Genomic DNA, 20,373 nt, shown 5'->3' with positions numbered 1-20,373 from the left:
GAGAGCAGGAGCTGACATGTACACAGACTGAGCGAGAGCAGGAGCAGACCCGTACACAGACCGAGTGAGAGCAGCAGCAGACAGAGAGAGAGCAGCAGCAGACCCGTACACAGACCCAGCGAGAGCAGGAGCAGACCAGTACACAGACCAAGCGATAGCAGGAGCAGACCCTTACACAGACCAAGTAAGGGCAGAAGACCCGTACACAGACCGAGCGAGAGCAGGAGCAGACCTGTACACAGACCCAGCGAGAACAGGAGAAGACCCGTACACAGACAGAGCGAGAGCAGCAGCAGACGTGCACACAGACCGAGGGAGAGCAGCAGCAACGTGTACACAGATCGAGGGAGAGCACAAGCAGACGTGTACACAGACCGAGGGAGAGCAGGAGCAGACGTGTACACAGACAAAGCGAGAGCAGGAGCAGACGTGTACACAGACCGAGGGAGAGCAGGAGCAGATGTGTACACAGACCGAGGGAGAGCAGGAGCAGACGTGTACACAGACCGAGGGAGAGCAGGAGCAGACGTGTACACAGACCGAGGGAGAGCAGGAGCAGACGTGTACACACACCGAGGGAGAGCAGGAGCAGACGTGTACACACACCGAGGGAGAGCAGGAGCAGACGTGTACACAGACCGAGTGAGAGCAGGAGCAGACGTGTACACAGACCAAGCGAGAGCAGGAGCAGACGTGTACACAGACTGAGCGAGAGCAGGAGCAGACCCGTACACAAACCGAGGGAGAGCAGGAGCAGACATGTACACAGACCGAGGGAGAGCAGGAGCAGACGTGTACACAGACCGAGAGAGCAGGAGCAGACATGTACACAGACCGAGCGAGAGCAGGAACAGACCCGTACACAGACCGAGGGAGAGCAGGAGCAGACATGTACACAGACCGAGGGAGAGCAGGAACAGACGTGTACACAGACCGAGTGAGAGCAGGAGCAGACGTGTACACAGACCGAGCGGGAGCAGGAGCAGACGTGTACACCGACCGAGCGAGAGCTGGAGTAGACCCGTACATAGACTGAACTAGTCTGGTGAGGACACATTTTTAATTCTTGTGGGTTATCTGGCTGCGGTTCAGGAGTTAGATTCTTACTCTGATATTCCTGTACTTCTGGATTTGTGTTGGAGGAATATAAGTCTACTGCCATCACTGTGCAGCCTGCAATTAAAAAAAAACACATTAGAAGCTGTTTGAAGTAAACATTTTTTTTTACTGTAATCCAATATCTGCATGGAAGCATAAAATGTGAACAAGGAACTCAGACTGTCCTCAAATTATTATTATTATTTATTTATATAGCACCATTAATTCCATGGTGCTGTACATGAGAATCAAATCGGCTGATACAACCTTCCTTCTGAAAACATAACAGAACATGAAAATTCCTATGGCAAGGCGGTCTGCACAGCTGGACTGTAGAAGGTCGGGGTCACCGACCTACTGGGGTTTTATAAACTCAGCTGAATGCCATCCCTATGCTATAGCCCCAAAACTCCTGAAGATGCTGGAGATAGGCCAAATATGATAATATGGACTATATCTCCGCACTAATATGAAATGCTGTCTGATGACATGAAGGCACATCATCAATAAGTGACTACAGCGTAGTACATCCAATAACGCAGTCAGGCCAATGGCAGAAGACAGGCAGCATTAAGGGTATGTGCACACATTGCGGATTTTTCCGCACGGATTCTACAGAATCCGCAGATAAAATGACCTGTGGATTTTGTGCAGATTTCGCCTGTGTTTTCACACCTGCGGATTTCTATAATGGAATAGGTGTAAACCGCTGCGTTTTTGCGCGGAATTTTCCGCAGCATGTGCACTGCAGATTTGGTTTTCCATAGGTTTACATGGTACTGTACACCGCATGGAAAACTGCTGCGGATCCACAGGGCCAAATCCGCTGCCAATCCGCAGCCAGATCCGCAACGTGTGCACATACCCTATCTCTGTCTACTCTGTTGGAGAGAATAATACCATTTTAACCACTGATCTTACCACCCAATTAGGGTCCAAAATGTAAATCTGTTCCAGTTCAGAAACATTATACGCTAACAGTTTAAAGGGAACCTGTCAGCAGGATATTGCTAAGTAAATACAGGCATTGTCGTGTTGCCACTTTTACAAGGATTAAAATGATACCTGGGGTGAAGAAATCCATCTTGTGGTTCTTATGTAATCAGGTTTAGACGTTTTGTGTTAATGAGATTCTCGTGCTCCGTGGCAGCGTGTAGGCAGAGTCTTACCTTCCTGCTCTAAGCCAGAGAAACCAAGGAAATATCTGCACGCAGCCCCGCTCACAGGTCGCCCCGAAGAATGTCTGTGCTTCGGGGCTGATAAAACCTTGCGACCTCTCCCTGGCCCTGGGAAAAAACCCTGCGACCTCTTCCTAGCCCCGGGATAAAAACCTGTGACCTCTTCCAGGCCCCGGGATAAAAACCTGCGACCTCTCCCTGGCCCCTGGGATAAAAACCTGCGACCTCTCCCTGGCCCCGGGATAAAAACCTGCGACCTCTCCCTGGCCCCTGGGATGAAACCCTGCGACCTCTCCCTGGCCCCTGGGATGAAACCCTGCGACCTCTCCCCGGCCCCTGGGATAAAACTCTGCGACCTCTTTCTGGCCCCGGGATAAAACCCTGCAACCTCTCCCTGGCCCTTGGGATAAAACCGTGCGACCTCTCCCTGGCCCCGGGATAAAACCCTCTCCCTGGCCCTTGGGATAAAACCCTGCAACCTCTCCCTGGCCCCTGGGATAAAACCCTGCGACCTCTCCCTGGCCCCTGGGAAAAAACCCTGCGATCTCTCCCTGGCCCCTGGGATAAAACCCTGCGACCTCTCCCTGGCCCCTGGGATAAAACCCTGCGACCTCTCCCTGGCCCCTGGGATAAAACCCTGCGACCTCTCCCTGGCCCCTGGGATAAAACCCTGCGACCTCTCCCTGGCCCCTGGGATAAAACCCTGCGACTTCTCCCTGGCCCCGGGATAAAACCCTGCAACCTCTTCCTGGCCCCAGGGATAAAATTCTGTGACCTCTGCCTGGCCCCTGGGATAAAAGCCTGCAACGTCTCCTTGGTCATGAGATAAAACTGCATTCATGTGTAGAAACGTCAGATTTTCCTCAAGGAAACTGGGATCCAACATCTCACATTCTCTACATGAAAGCTGATAATATCAAGAACAAAGATGATACATAGGAAACCTCAGGCCAGGACAGCTCAAACCACAAAACCCAGACCCACTGTGACAAAATAGGGAAGAGAACAATCCAAGGAGCATTCAGCCGTACTCCCTACTCATCAAGAATTCAATAAACCACATAGCAGAACATGCAGAATTCAACACAACATACAGTCAGAAGGAAGCCAGGAGCACATGGATAAGAGCACATGGCTTGTGGCTTGTCAGCCATCACCATGGCATCCGGCATCTTGAACATCTATACTACCTTCTGCTGACCCGTGACAACGGGGAAAAGTGTTGGGGTGTCTCCAACTCATGATAAGTCTGCAGTGTGATTTCTATAAGTGTGTCCTAGAAGTGTGAAGATTAATTTAGAATTAAAACCAGAAGGATGTATACAGACTGTGCCCTGCTATCTGCAACCATCACACTCTAACCAGCATGTCTATTCTTCCTACAGGTATGTTCATGCACCCAGCTCTCCTGCCTTGTCTATGAAGTGCACATAGTACATCACCCAACTTTCCACACAGACTTTCCTCTGCTCCTAGCATTCTCATGGTATGCCTTTCAGCTAACTCCAGCTCTACCCTAGTGTTATTTATGACCTTGTTTACTTTGGCTTGATTGTATGCATCTGGTCCACCCTTAGTTCTCTGACCAAGATGAGCAGAGACCACTTCTCTCTGCTTCACACCTGAATGCACTTAGATGTACATATATTGCATAGCACAAGTCTGCAATGACTTCAGTCTGCAGTGTGATTCCTATAAGTGTGTCCTAGAAGTGCGAAGATTAATGTAGAATTAAAACCAGAATTGAACCAGAAGGGAACTGAAGGTAACTGGCCATTCACTGTAAACAATGTTTCTGTTTGTTTTCACTTTCACCCCTATAATACTTCACTTTCTGCTAACTCCCCTAATCCCTACACCTAGTAAGGAACTGTTCATCTCTTCTTCAATCCTCCCCATCCATCTCACCTCCTCCTCAGAACTGTTCCTCAACATACAATTCTCTGTCTCAAAGCACAGACAGCCACCTCATGCCCTCTCCTGCTCCCACCTTCAAACATTTTCTCTGCTCCTTCTCACTACTGGTGATATCTCTCCAAATCCTGGTCCTCCTCACCACATCCACACAGTCCGTTCAACCTCCCATCCACGCTCTATCACAAATTTCAGTAACCTCTCTAAACTTATACCCATTCGCCCGGGACCCGCTTCCTCAGTCCCACTAACAGGACCTCTGTGGAACGCTCGCTGTCTGCAACAAGCTTTCTTACATCCATGATCTTTTTATTACTCACAAACTTTCCTTCCTCGCCATCACCGAAACCTGGCTCACCCCTTCTGACACAGCCTCTCCTGCTGCACTCTCGTATGGTGGCTTCCACCTTTCTCACACACCCCACCCCAGCAGCAAGCATAGCGGAGGAGTTGGTTTTCTCCTGTCAGATAACTGCTCCTTCATCCCAATCCCACCCTGTTACCCTCCCTTCCTTTGAGGTGCACTCTGTGCGCATCTACTCCCCCTCCAACCTTCAACTGGCTGTCATTTACCACCCCCCAGGGCCAGCCACCACCTTCTTTGACCACTTCACCACCTGGCTACTTCATTTCCTTTCTGCGGATATCCCCACTATCATCATGGGCGACTTCAACATCCCCATTGACACTTCCCTCTCAGCTGCCACTAAACTTCTATCTCACTTCCTCCTTCGGCCTCACTCAATGGTCTTCTGCAGCCACTCACTAAGATGGTCACACACTAGACCTCATCTTCACCCGCCTCTGCTCCCTATCTAACCTCTCTAACTCACCTCTTCCTCTTTCTGACCAATCTACTCACATTCTCTTCCCTCTCCATTCCTTGTCTACAATCCCCATCCCACAAACTTGCAAACCCTCGCAGAAATCTTAAACACCTTGATCTACACTCACTCTCTGAATCCCTCCTCCCTCTCACAGACATAAGTTCCCTACACAATGCGGATGACACTGCCGCTCTATATAACACCACAATAGCTGCAGCTTTGGAATCTCTTGCTCCTCTCACACATACCAAAGCTCGCAAAATCAACAGACAGCCCTGGCACACCAGCCTGACCAAAGAACTGAGGCGAGCTTCCAGGGCTGCTGAGCGGAGATGGAAAAGATCCCACTCCAACGAGCACTTCATCGCATTCAAACAGTCCCTCACTACTTTCAAGACCACACTAGCCACAGCTAAACAAACCTACTTCTCATCTCTCATATCCTCCGTCTCACAACCCTAAACAGTTATTCAACACCTTCAAATCTCTCCTCCGTCCCCCAGCACCTCCTCCCTCCCCACTCATCTCAGCTGAAGACTGACTCATTTTTCAAGCAGAAGATTGAGATCATCAGAGACAGTTTTAGTGAACAACCCCCAGAGCCCTTCCTCCCAACTACCCAGCCCTCCACCTCCAAAACCAACTTCTCCACCATTACAGAAGATCGACTCTCCACTCTACTCTCAAGATCGCATCTCACCACCTGTGCACTTGACCCGATCCCTTCCCACTTCATCCCAAACCTCACCACAGTCTTCATCCCAACTCTAACCCATCTCTTCAACCTATCACTAACAACTGGTGTTTTCCCCTCAAGCTTTAAACATGCCTCAATCACACCTATCCTCAAAAAGCCCTCTCTTAGCCCATCCTCTGTATCTAGCTATCGCCCTATATCACTTCTCCTCTATGCCTCAAAACTACTGGAACAACACGTCCATCTTCAACTGTCCTCCCATCTATCTTCCTGCTCCCTTCGACCGCTTACAATCAGGCTTCCGGTCACACCAATCCACTGAAACTGCCCTAACTAAGGTCAACAATGACCTAATAACTGCCAAGAGCAAGTGACACTACTCTATCCTCCTCCTACTGGACCTGTCCTCTGCCTTTGACACAGTGGACCATTCCCTATTACTACAGACCCTCTCATCCCTTGGCATCACAGACTTGGCCCTATCCTGGATCTCGTCATACCTAACTGACCGAACATTCAGTGTCTCCCATTCACACACGACCTCCTCACCTCGCCACCTATCTGTCGGAGTCCCGCAAGGTTCAGTCCTAGGGCCCCTGCTCTTCTCCATTTACACTTTTGGCCTGGGACAGCTTATAGAATCTCACATTTTTCAGTATCATCTCTATGCTGATGACACACGGATCTACATCTCTGGACCAGATATCACCACCCTACTAACTAGAATCCCTCAATGTCTATCCGCTATTTCATCCTTCTTCTCCGCTAGATTTTTAAAACTTAACATGGACAAAAAATAATTAATTGTCTTTCCCCCATCTCACGCGACTCCCCCAACGAATCTATCCATTACAGTAAACGGCTGCCCACTCTCCCCAGTCCCACAAGCTCGCTGCCTCGGGGTAATCCTTGACACTGATCTCTCCTTCAAACCGCATATCCAAGCCCTTTCCATTTCCTGCCGCCTTCAAATCAAAAATATTTCACGGATCCGTACATTCCTAAACCAAGAATCTGCAAAAACCCTAGTCCATGCCCTCATCATCTCCCGCCTCGACTACTGTAACCTCCTGCTCTGTGGTCTCCCCTCTAACACTCTCGCACCCCTCCAATCTATTCTAAACTCAGTTGCCCGACTAATCTACCTGTCCCCCCGCTATTTCTCGTCCTCTCCCTTCTGTCAATCCCTTCACTGGCTCCCCATTACCCAGAGACTCCAGTACAAAAGCCTAACCATGACATACAAGGCCATCCACAACCTGTCTTCTCCATACATCTGTGACCTCGTCTCCCGGTACTTTCCTGCATGCAACCTCTGATCCTCACAAGATCTCCTTCTCTACTCCCCTCTTATCTCCTCTTCCCACAATCGCATACAAGATTTCTCTCACGCATCACCCCTACTCTGGAACTCTCTACCACAACATATCAGACTTACACCTACCATCAAAACCTTCAAAAAGAACCTGAAGACCTACCTCTTCTGGCAAGCCTACAACCTGCAGCAACCACCGATCGACTAAACCACTGCACGACCAGCTCTATCCTCACCTACTGTATCCTCACCCATCCCTTGTAGATTGTGAGCCCTCGCGGGCAGGGTCCTCTCTCCTCCTGTACCAGCTGTGACTTGTATTGTTCAAGATTATTGTACTTGTTTTTATTATGTATACCCCTCCTCACATGTAAAGCGCGATAGAATAAATGGCGCTATAATAATAAATAATAATAATAATAATGTTAAGTCATTTTTCTTATTAATGTACATCTATTTATATTAATGTTTGGCCGAGTTGATATCTGACAGGCAAATGATGTTATGCATCTCTGAAGATTCTGAGCCTGTTGTTGGATGGGATTTGATATGATATCATCCATGTTTGTTCTACAAGATCCCTACAGGGAATTTTTATGATATAATTTATCTTCTTTTCATCTAACCACTAAGCGACTGTGCTGCCCTATCTATATAGTACAGTGCTAACCATTAAGCGACCGTGCTGCCCTATATATAGTACAGTGCTAACCACTAAGCCACGGCGCTGCCCTATAGTACCGTGCTAAGAACAAAGCCAACGTGCTGCCATATAAACAATACAGTACCAACCATTAAGCCACCGTGCTGACACATTATATATATATATATATATATATATATATATATATACACACACACACACACACACCTATATATGGACACACCTATTCATTTAAACATTTTTCGAATTTTCATGACTACGAAAATTGTACATTCACACTGAAGGCATCAAAACTATGAATTAACACATGTGGAATTATATACTTAACAAAAAAGTGTGAAAACTGAAATTATGTCTTATATTCTAGGTTCTTCAAAGTAGCCACCTTTTGCTTTGATAACTGCTTTGCACACTCTTGGCATTCTCTTGATGAGCTTCAAGAGGTAGTCACCGGGAATGGTTTTCACTTCACAGGTGTGCCATGTCAGGTTTAATAAGTGGGATTTCTTGCCTTATAAATGGGGTTAGGACCATCAGTTGTGTTGTGCATAAGTCTGGTGGATAAACAGCTGATAGTCCTACTGAATAGACGGTTAGAATTTGTACTATGGCAAGAAAAAAGCAGCTAAGAAAAACGAGTGGCCACCATTACTATAAGAAATGAAGGTCAGTCAGTCTGAAAAATTGGGAAAACTTTGAAAGTGCCCCCAATTGCAGTGGCAAAAACCATCAAGCACTACAAAGAAACTGGCTCATATGAGGACCGCCCCAGGAAAGGAAGACCAAGAGTCACCTTTGATTCTCAGGATAAGTTTATCCGAGTCACCAGCCTTAGAAATCGCAGGTTAACAGCAGCTCAGATTAGAGACCAGGTCAATGCCACACAGAGTTCTAGCAGCAGACACATCTCTACAACAACTGTTAAGAGGAGACTTTGTGCAGCAGGCCTTCATGGTAAAATACCTGCTAGGAAACCACTGCTAAGGACAGGCAACAAGCAGAAGAGACTTGTTTGGGCTAAAGAACACAAGGAATAGACGTTAGACCAGTGGAAATCTGTGCTTTGGTCTGATGAGTCCAAATTTGAGATCTTTGTTTCCAACCACCGTGTCTTTGAGCGACGCAGAAAAGGTGAATGGATGGACTCTACATGCCTGGTTCCCACTGTGAAGCATGGAGGAGGAAGTGTGATGGTGTGGGGGTGCTTTGCTGGTGACACTGTTGGGGATTTATTCAAAATTGAAGGCATACTGAACCAGCATGGCTACCACAGCATCTTGCAGAGGCATGCTATTCCAACCGGTTTGCATTTAGTTGGACCATCATTTATTTTTCAACAGGACAATGACCGCAAACACACCTCAAGGCTGTGTAAGGGCTATTTGACCAAGAAGGAGAGTGATGGGGTGCTACGCCAGATGACCTGGCCTCCACAGTCACAGACCTGAACCCAATCGAGATGGTTTGGGGTGAGCTGGACCGCAGAGTGAAGGCAAAAGGGCCAACAAGTGCTAAGCATCTCTGGGAACTCCTTCAAGATTGTTGGAAGACCATTCCCGGTGACTACCTCTTGAAGCTCGTTAAGAAAATGCCAAGAGTGTGCAAAGCAGTCATCAAAGCAAAAGGTGGCTACTTTGAAGAACCTAGAATATAAGACATATTTTCAGTTGTTTCACACTTTTTTGTTAAGTATATAATTCCACATGTGTTAGTTCATAGTTTTGATGCCTTCAGTGTGAATGTACAATTTTCATAGTTCTCTTACAAATAGACCAGTTGCGTACGTCTGTCTATCACCCTCAAACAGATGGCCTGGTTGAGCGGTTCAACAAAACCTTAAAACAGATGCTCCGGAAGGCGATAGACAAAGATGGGAAGAACTGGGATTACTTGCTACCCTATTTACTGTTTGCCATTAGGGAGGTTCCCCAGTCTTCCACGGGATTTTCGCCTTTCGAACTGTTATACGCCCGACGTCCCCGGGGACTGTTGGACGTCGCAAAAGAAACCTGGGAAGGTCAAGTCACTCCCTTTAAAACGGTGATCGACCATGTAATACAAATGCAGGACCGTATTGCCGCTGTCATGCCCTTGGTTAGGGACCATATGTTACGGGCCCAGGGAGCCCAGAGGCAAAGTTATGATAGAGGCGCTAAGGTCCGTACATTTGCTCCTGGGGATAGGGTGTTGGTCCTAATCCCTACAGTGGATAGTAAATTTCTGGCGAAATGGCAGGGCCCCTTTGAGGTCATGGAAAGAGTTGGTGAAGTGAACTATAAAGTGTACTAGCCCGGTAAGAGAAAACCAGAACAGATTTATCATGTGAATCTGATAAAACCCTGGAAAGACCGCTCTGCCCTAACGGCGGATCTGCCCCGTCCGGTTTGCGCACCTACCGTACCGGAGGTACAGATTGCCGAGAATCTCTCGGAACAACAAAAATCTGAGGTTAAGCAGTTTTTGTTACAGAACCGACAGTTTTTTTCCGAAAAAACCTGGCCGGACTAAGCTGGTGAAACATGAGATTGTTACAGAGCCTGGTGTCACAGTTCATGTAAAGCCATACCGGATTCCGGAAGCACGCCGTGAAGCCGTCTCCCGGGAGGTGGTGGCAATGTTGGACTTAGGAGTCATTGAGGAGTCACACAGCGCCTGGTCCAGTCCAATCGTATTGATACCTAAGCCGGATGGCTCCATACGGTTCTGTAATGACTTTAGGAAACTGAATGCGGTTTTTAAATTTGATGCGTACCCTATGCCTCGGGTCGATGAGTTAATCGACCGGCTTGGCAAAGCCCGATATATTACGACCCTGGATCTAACAAAGGGGTACTGGCAGATCCCTCTGGCCGAGGCGGCCAGAGAGAAGACGGCATTTGCTACCCCGGAAGGGCTGTTTCAGTATGTCTACATGCCGTTTGGACTTCACGGAGCTCCAGCAACGTTCCAGAGATTGATGGATCGAGTCTTGAGGCCCCACAGACAGTACGCTTCGGCCTACCTGGATGACATCGTAATCTACAGCATGGACTGGGAAACTCACCTCCGGAAGGTACAGGCGGTGATTGATGACCTGCGAGACGCAGCCTTAACGGCGAACCCCAAGAAATGTCACATCGGGCTTGAAGAAGCCCGATACTTGGGCTACGTGATTGGCAGAGGAGTGGTTAAACCACAGATCGACAAAATACAGGCAATTCAGGGCTGGCCGCAACCAGTGAACAAGAAACAAGTACAAGCTTTCCTGGGGATCGCCGGCTATTATCGCCGGTTCATACCCAATTTTGCAGCCATGGCCACCCCCTTGACGGATCTTACCAAAGGGAAGGATTCCGTCATGGTAAAATGGTCCTCAGCGGCTGAAGAGGCCTTCCACAGCCTGAAACGAGCTTTGTGCTCTCAGCCCGTACTAGTGACTCCTGATTTCAGCCGCGAGTTTGTGGTCCAAACTAATGCTTCTGATACTGGGGTCGGAGCTGTACTTTCCCAGGTAAGGAACGGAGTCGAACACCCGGTCCTCTACCTCAGCCGGAAACTGAATGTACATGAGCAGAGGTATGCCGTGGTTGAAAAAGAGTGCCTAGCCATTAAATGGGCTCTCGATTTCCTCAAATATTACCTGGCAGGTAGGAAGTTTAGGCTGGTCACGGACCACGCCCCTCAAGTGGATGCACCTCCACAAAGACCGTAATAGTCGGGTAACCCGGTGGTTCCTTGCCCTGCAGGCTTATTCTTTCACGGTGGAGCACCGCCCCGGGGTGCAAATGGGGAACGCTGATGCTCTGTCCCGGGTACACTGTTTCGAGAGTGTTCTTGCTCGACCTGAGTGGTCTGAGCAGGGGGGGGAGGATATGTAAGAATCATGTCGGTCTGGTAGTCGGGGGCAGGTATATCTCGCCCAGGTATTTGTCCTATGTGAATTAGGCCGCTCAGTATCTTCAGGATACCGAGGGGTTAATAAGTGCAGGAATAAAGGCTGACCAGCTGGAGGTTTCAGAGAATACCCAAGTGTGACACCATTCTAAAAACTGCACATCTCAAGGTGCTGAAAACCACATTCAAGAAGTTTATTAACCCTTCAGGTGTTTCACAGGAATTTTTGGAATGTTTAAAACAAAATGAACATTTAACTTTTTTTCACAAAAAATTTACTTCAGCTCCAATTTGTTTTATTTTACCAAGGGTAACAGGAGAAATTGGACCCCAAAAAGTTTTTGTAAAATTTGTCCTGAGTACACAGATACCCCATATGTGGGGGTAAACCACTGTTTGGGCACATGGCAGTGCTCGGAAGGGAAGGAGCGCCGTTTGACTTTTCAATGCAAAATTGACTGCAATTGAGATGGGACACCATGTCGTGTTTGGAGAGCCCCTGATGTGCCTAAACATTGAAACCCCCCACAAGTGACACCATTTTGGAAAGTAGACCGCTTAAGGAACTTATCCAGATGTGTGGTGAGCAATTTGACCCACCAAGTACTTCACAGAAGTTTATAATGTAGAGCCGTAAAAATAAAAAATCATATTTTTTCAGAAAAATTATCTTTTCGACCCCAATTTTTTATTTTCCCAAGGGTAACAGAAGAAATTGGGCCCCAAAAGTTGTTGTAAAATTTGTCCTGAGTACGCTGATACCCCATATGTGGGGGTAAACCACTGTTTGGGCGCATGGCAGAGATCGGAAGGGAAGGAGTGCCGTTTGACTTTTCAATGCAAAATTGACTGGAATTGAGATGGGCCGCCATGTCGTGTTTGGAGAGCCCCTGATGTGCCTAAACATTGAAACCCCCCATAAGTGACACCATTTTGGAAAGAAGACCCCCTAAGGAACTTATCTAGATGTGTTGTGAAAACTAGTGTTTTACTACAGTTTATAAAGCAGAGCCATGAAAATAAACAATCTTTTTTAGACCCCAGTTTTATATTTTCCCCAAGGGTAACAGGAGAAATTGGACCCCAAAAGTTGTTGTCCAATTTGTCCTACGCCGATACCCCATATGTGGGGGGGAACCACCGTTTGGGCGCATGGGAGAGCTCAGAAGGGAAGGAGCGCCGTTTGGAATGCAGACTTAGATGGATTGGTCTGCAGGCATCACGTTGCATTTGCAGAGCCCCTGATGTACCTAAACAGTAGAAACCCCCCACAAGTGACCCTATATTGGAAACTAGGCCCCCCCAAGGATCTTATCAAGATGTGTTGTGAGAACTTTGAACCCCCAAGTGTTTCACTACAGTTTATAACACAGAGCCGTGAAAATAAAAAATCCTTTTTTTTTCCACAAAAATTATTTTTTAGCCCCCGGTTTTGTATTTTCCCAAGGGTAACAAGAGAAATTGGACCCCAAAAGTTGTTGTCCAATGTGTCCTGAGTACGCTGATACCCCATATGTTTGGGTAAACCCATTTGGGAGCACGGGAGAGCTGGGAAGGGATGGAGAACCGTTTTACTTTTTCAACGCAGAATTGGCTGGAATTGAGATCAGATGCCATGTCGCGTTTGGAGAGCCCCTGATGTGCCTAAACAGTGTAAACCCCCCAATTTTAACTGAAACCCTAACCCAAACACACCCCTAACCCTAACCATAAACCTAACCATACCCCTAACCCGAACATGCCCGTAACCCTAATCCCAACCACACCCCTAACCCCAACACACCCCTAACCCTAATCCCAACCGTAAATGTAATCCAAACCCTAACTTTAGCCCCAATCCTAACCCTAACTTTAGCCCCAACCCTAACCCAAAAATGGAAATAAATACATTTTTTAAAATTTTATTATTTTTCCCTAACTAAGCGGGTGATGAAGGGGGATTTGATTTACTTTTATAGTGGTTTTTTTTAAGTGGATTTTTATGATTGTCAGCCGTCACACACTAAAAGATGCTTTTCATTGCAAAAAATAGTTTTTGCGTCTCCAGCTATAATTTTTCCATATTTTGGTCCACAGAGTCATGTGAGGTCTTGTTTTTTGCAGGACGAGTTGATGTTTTTATTTATATCATTTTTGGGCACGTGACATTTGTTGATCACTTTATATTCTGATTTTTGTGAGGCAGAATGACAAAAAAACAGCTATTCATTAATTTCTTTTGGGGGGGAGCTTATATCGTTCCACGTTTGGTAAAATGGATAAAGCAGTTATATTCTTCGGGTCAGAACGATTACAGCGATATCTCATTTATATTTTTTTTATGTTTTGGCGCATTTATACGATAAAAACTATTTTATATAAAAAATTATTATTTTTGCATCGCTTCATTCTGAGGACTATAACTTTTTCATTTTTTCGCTGATGACGCTGTATGGCGGCTCGTTTTTTGCGGGACAAGACGTTTTCAGCGGTATCATGGTTATTTATATCCGTCTTTTTGATCGATTGTTATTCCACTTTTTGTTTGGAGGTATGATAATAAAGCGTAGTTCTTTGCCTTTTTTTTTTTTTTTACGGTGTTCACTGAAGGGGTTAACTAGTGGGACAGTTTTATATGTCGGGTTGTTACGGACGCGGCGATACTAAATATGTGTACTTTTACTGTTTTCGTTTTATTTAAGTAAAGAAATATATTTATTAGAACAATATATATATTTTTTTACACATGTAAATGATATATATATATATATATATATATATATATATATATATATATATATATACACACACATACACACACACACATATACATACATACATATATATATATAAATAAATACTTTTTTACATTGCCCCAGGGGGGACATCACAATATAGTGACAGATCGCTGATCTGACACTTTGCTGTGCACTGTGTCAGATCAGCGATCACACATGCACTGCAGGGAGGCTTCCCGGCGCCTGCTCTGAGCAGGCGCTTGAAAGCCACCTCCCTGCAGGACCTGGAAGGGCCCCAGCAGCCATTTTGGATCCGGGCCTGCAGGGAGGAGGAGGTAGGAGACCCTCAGAGCAACGCGATCACATCGTGTTGCTCCGAGGTTCTCAGGGAAACAAGCAGGGTGCCCCCTTCCTGCGCGATGCTTCCCTATGCTGCCAGAACTCTGCAATCATCTTTGATCACAGTGTGCCGGGGGTTAATGTGCCGGGAGCAGTCCGTGACGTATCACATAGTGCCGGATGTCAGCTGTAATAATCAGCTGACACCCGGCAGCGATCGGACACGCTCCCCCCGTGAGCGCGGCCGATAGCCTATGACGTACTATCCCGCCACTGGGAATTAAGTCCCAGGTCACCTCGACGGGATAGTACTTCATATGGCAGAAAGGGGTTAAAGAACTGAAAATGCTCATTTGTGGAATTTGCAGCATTAGGAGGTCACATTCACTGAACAAAAAAGCTATTTAACTCCAAACCATCCTTACAGGTCAAGTTACATGGTAACATAGGACCCTTCTTTGATGTCACCTTCACAATTCTTGCATCCATTGAACTTGTGAATTTTTGGAGAGTTTCTGCTTGTATTTCTTTGCATGAAGTCAGAATCGCCTCCCAGAGCTGCTGTTTTGATGTGAACGGCCTCCCACCCTCATAGATCTTTGGCTTGATGATCCTACAAAGGTTCTCTATAGGGTTGAGGTCAGGGAAAGATGGTGGCCACACCATGAGTTTATCTCCTTTTATGCCCATAGCAGCCAATGACTCAGGGGGATTCTTTGCAGCATGATATGGTGCATTGTCAGCATGAAGATGATTTTGCTCCTGAAGGCACGTTTCTGTTTTTTAGACCATGGAGGAAAGTTGTCAGTCAGAAACTCTATATACTTTGCAGAGGTCATTTTCACACCTTCAGGAACCTTAAAGTGCCCTACCAGCTGATTCCAAATGATTCTGACCCAAAACATGACTCCTCCACCTCCTTGCTGACGTCGCAGCCTTGTTGGAACATGGTGTCCATCCACCAACCATCCACTACTCCATCCATCTTGACCATCCAGGGTTGCTCGACAGTCATCAGTAAACAAGACTGCTTGAAAATTAGTCTTCATGTATGTCTGGGCCCACTGCAACCATTTCTGCTTGTGAACACTGTTTAGGGGTGGCCGAATAGTAGGTTTATGCAACACAGCAAGCCTATGAAGGATCCTACACCTTGAGGTTCGAGGGACTCCAGAGGCACCAGCAGCTTCAAATATACCTGTTTGCTGCTTTGTAATGATATTTTGGCAGCAGCTCTCTTAATCCAATGAATTTGTCTGGCAGAAACCTTTCTCATTATGCTTTTATCTGCATGAACTCTGTCTGTGCTCTGTTTCAATCACAAATCTCTTCACAGTATTATGGTCACTCTTAACCCCTTTCTGCCATTGGACGTACTATTCTGTCCATGTGGGGTGGGCCCTAATTCCCAAGGACGGAATAGTACGTCCAGCGCAATCGGCCGCGCTCACGGGGGGAGCGCAGCCGAGTGTCAGCTGCCTATCGCAGCTGACATCCGACACTATGTGCCAGGAGCGGTCACGGACCACCCCCGGCACATTAACCCTCGGCACACCGCGATCAAACATGATCGCGGTGTGCCGGCGGTACAGGGAAGCATTGCGCAGGGAGGGGGCTCCCTGCGGGCTTCCCTGAGACCCCCGGAGCAACGCGATGTGATCGCGTTGCTGCGAGGGTCTCTTACCTCTCCTCCCTGCAGCAGGCCCGGATCCAAAATGGCCGCGGCATCCGGGTCCTGCAGGGAGGGAGGTGGCTTACCAAGTGCCTGCTCAGAGCAAGCGCTTGGTAAGCCTGCAGCACTGTAAGTCAGATCGCCGATCTGACAGAGTGCTGTGCAGACTGTCAGATCAGCGGTCTGTGATGTCAACCCCGGGACAAAGTAAAAATAAAAAATTTCCACATGTGTAAGAAAAAAGAAAAACAAAAATTCCTAAATAAAGAAAAAAAAAAATATTATTCCATAAATACATTTCTTTATCTAAATTAAAAAAAAATTAAACAATAAAAGTACACATATTTAGCATCGCTGCGCCTGTAACGACCCAACCTATAAAACTATATCACTAGTTAACCCCTTCAGTGAACACCGTAAAAAAAAAAAAAAAAAACTGAGGCAAAAAATAACGCTTTATTCTCATACCGCCAAACAAAAAGTGGAATAACACGCGATCAAAAAGACGGATATAAATAACCATGGTACCGCTGAAAACATCATCTTGTCCCGCAAAAAACGAGCCGCCATACAGCATCATCAGCGAAAAAATAAAAAAGTTACAGTCCTCAGAATAAAGCGATGCAAAAATAATTATTTTTTCTATAAAATAGTTTTTATCGTATAAAAGCGCCAAAACATAAAAAAATGTGAGGTATCGCTGTAATCGTACTGACCTGAAGAATAAAACTGCTTTATCAATTTTACCAAACGCGGAATCGTATAAACGCCTCCCCCAAAAGAAATTCATGAATAGCTGGTTTTTGGTCATTCTGCCTCACAAAAATCGGAATAAAAAGCGTTCAAAAAATCTCCCGTGCCCGAACATGTTACCAATAAAAACGTCAACTCGTCCCGCAAAAAACAAGACCTCACATGACTCTGTGGACTCAAATATGGAAAAATTATAGCTCTCAAAATGTGGTAACGCAAAAAATATCTTTTGCAATAAAAAGCGTCTTTCAGTGTGTGACGGCTGCCAATCATAAAAATCCGCTAAAAAACCTGCTATAAAAGTAAATCAAACCCCCCTTCATCACCCGCTTAGTTAGGGAAAAATTAAAAAATTTAAAAAATGTATTTTTTTCCCATTAGGGTTAGGGCTAGGGTTAGGGTTACGGCTACAGTTAGGGTTGGGGTAAAGTTAGGGTTAGGATTACATTTACGGTTGGGAGTAGGGTTGGGATTAGGGTTAGGGGTGTGTTTGGATTAGGGTTTCAGTTATAATTGGGGAGTTTCCACTGTTCAGGCACATCAGGGGCTCTCCAAACGCGACATGGCGTCCGATCTCAATTCCAGCCAATTCTGCGTTGAAAAAGTAAAACAGTGCTCCTTCCCTTCCGAGCTCTCCCGTGCGCCCAAACAGGGGTTTACCCCAACATATGGGGTATCAGCGTACTCAGGACACATTGGACAACAACTTTTGGGGTCCAATTTCTCCTGTTACCCTTGGGAAAATACAAAACTGCGGGCTAAAAAATATTTTTTGGGGGAAACTTTTTTTTATTTTCACGCCTCTGCGTTATAAACTGTAGTGAAACACTTGGGGGTTCAAAGTTCTCACAACACAACTAGATAAGTTCCTTGGGGGTCTAGTTTCCAATATTGGGTCACTTGTGGAGGGTTTCTACTGTTTAGGTACATTAGGGGCTCTGCAAACGCAATATGACGCCTGCAGACCAATCCATCTAAGTCTGCATTCCAAATTACGCTCCTTCCCTTCCGAGCTCTGCCATGCGCTCAAACGGTGGTTCCCCCCCACATATCAGGTATCAGCGTACTCAGGACAAATTGGACAACAATATTTAGGGTCCAATATCTCCTGTTACCCTTGTAAAAATACAAAACTGGGGGCTAAAAAATAAGTTTTGTGGAAAAAAAAATATTTTTTATTTGCACGGCTCTGCGTTATAAACTGTAGTGAAACACTTGGGGGTTCAAAGCTCTCACAACACATCTCGATGAGTTCCTTAGGGAGTCTACTTTTCCAAAATGGTGTCACTTGTGGGGGGTTTCTACTGTTTAGGTACATTTGGGGCTCTGCAAACGCAATGTGACGCCTGCAGACCATTCCATCTAAGTCTGCATTCCAAGTGGCGCTCCATCCCTTCCGAGCCCTCCCATGCGCCCAAATGGTGGTTCCCCCCCACATATGGGGTATCAGCGTACTCAGGACAAATTGGACAACAACTTTTGGGGTCCAATTTCTCCTGTTACCCTCGGGAAAATACAAAACTGGGGGCTAAAAAATAATTTTTGTGGGAAAAAATTTTGTTTTATTTTTACGGCACTTGGTGGGTCAAAGTGCTCACCACACCTCTAGATAAGTTCATTAGGGGGTCTAGTTTCCGAAATGCTGTCACTTGTGGAGGGTTTCAATGTTTAGGCACATCAGTGGCTCTCCAAACGCAACATGGCGTCCCATCTCAATTCCAGTCAATTTTGCATTGAAAAGTCAAACGGCGCTCCTTCGCTTCCGAGCTCTGCCATGTGCCCAAACAGTGGTTTACCCCCACATATGGGGTATCGGCGTACTCAGGACAAATTGTACAACATCTTTTGGGGTCTATTTTCTCCTGTTACCCTTGGTAAAATAAAACAAATTGGAGCTGAAGTAAATTTTTTGTGAAAAAAAGTTAAATGTTCATTTTTATTTAAACATTCCAAAAATTCCTGTGAAACACCTGAAGGGTTAATAAACTTCTTGAATGTGGTTTTGAGCACCTTGAAGGGTGCAGTTTTTAGAACGGTGTCACACTTGGGTATTTTCTATCATATAGACCCCTCAAAGTGACTTCAAATGTGATGTGGTCCCTAAAAAAAAAATGGTGTTGTAAAAATGAGAAATTGCTGGTCAACTTTTAACCCTTATAACTCCCTAACAAAAAAAAATTTTGTTTCCAAAATTGTGCTGATGTGAAGTAGACATGTGGGAAATACATACGCTACTAACCTGGTAGCAGTGTTTTTTCAGGAGCCATGACAGCACAATGAGAGAGGGGATCCGCCCTTCAGGGACAGGAAACCTACAGACATAAAAGGGCGGTACCTCTCCCCCGCATCAGTTAGTTCCAGAGCATGAGAGGACCACCTTGGTTAGTAACACAGAAACAGCATACACTGATACAATTTATTAAGTAAGTAAGTAAGTGTTTGAGCTTATCGGAGAAAGAATAGGGTAGGGAATATAAGGGTGCTGTCATGGCTCCTGAAAAAACACTGCTACCAGGTTAGTAGCGTATGTATTTATTCAGTCGCCATGACAGCACAACGAGAGATTTTCAGAGAAGTAATGAAGATTAGGGAGGGATAACAGCCTCAAGTACCCTTCTCCCAAACGTGAGGTCAGAGGAGCTACTCAGATCTAGCCTATAGTGTCTAAGAAAGGTAGATGGAGAAGACCATGTGGCCGCCTTACATATGTCTTCAATCGACACTTCGGATCTCAGGATGTTGCTACGGCTTGAGTGGAGTGAGCTTTTATACCCTCTGGGATCTCCACGCCACCTGCTGTATAAGCGAGAGAAATCGCCTCCCTGATCCACCTGGCTAAAGTGTTTTTAGATACTCTAAGGGTACTGTCACACAATGGCACTTTGATCGCTACGACGGCATGATCCGTGACGTTCCAGCGATATCCATACGATATCGTAGTGTCTGACACGCTACTGCGATCAGCGACCCCGCTGAGAATCGTACGTCGTAGCAGAACGTTTGAAACTTTCTTTCGTCGTCTAGTGTCCTGCTGTGGCGGCATGATTGCATCGTGTGACAAAGGTGTGCACGATATTGTATACGATGTGCGCATAATAAACAATGGCTTCTACATCGCAAATACATGAAATTATCGCTCCAGCGTCGTGCATTGCAAAGTGTGACCGCAGTCTACGACGCTGAAGCGATAATCAAACGACGCTGCAAAGTCACAGATCGTGCCATCGTAGCGACCAAAGTGCCACTGTGTGACAGTACCATAAGACCCTTCCTAACCCCCCTGATAAGATATAAAAAGGGAGTTATCTTTTTTCCAGGAATCTGTG

General features: G+C 46.1%; 1 protein-coding gene across 1 annotated transcript in view; it reads right to left on the bottom strand.

Moving 5' to 3' along the window:
- The window catches only part of JAM3 (junctional adhesion molecule 3), a 116,691-nt gene that overhangs the window by 34,196 nt on the left and 62,122 nt on the right, over positions 1 to 20,373 (bottom strand). Inside the window, exon 2 of the mRNA XM_077249344.1 lies at positions 1,108 to 1,173. Within this exon, the coding sequence (XP_077105459.1) occupies positions 1,108 to 1,173 (66 nt within the window). The remainder of the gene's footprint in view (positions 1 to 1,107; positions 1,174 to 20,373) is intronic.

This window comes from Ranitomeya variabilis, chromosome 4 (assembly GCF_051348905.1).
Source record: "Ranitomeya variabilis isolate aRanVar5 chromosome 4, aRanVar5.hap1, whole genome shotgun sequence".
NCBI lineage: Eukaryota > Metazoa > Chordata > Amphibia > Anura > Dendrobatidae > Ranitomeya > Ranitomeya variabilis.
Note: the sequence above shows the minus strand (reverse complement) of the source record. Positions and strands in the feature narration are given on the sequence as shown.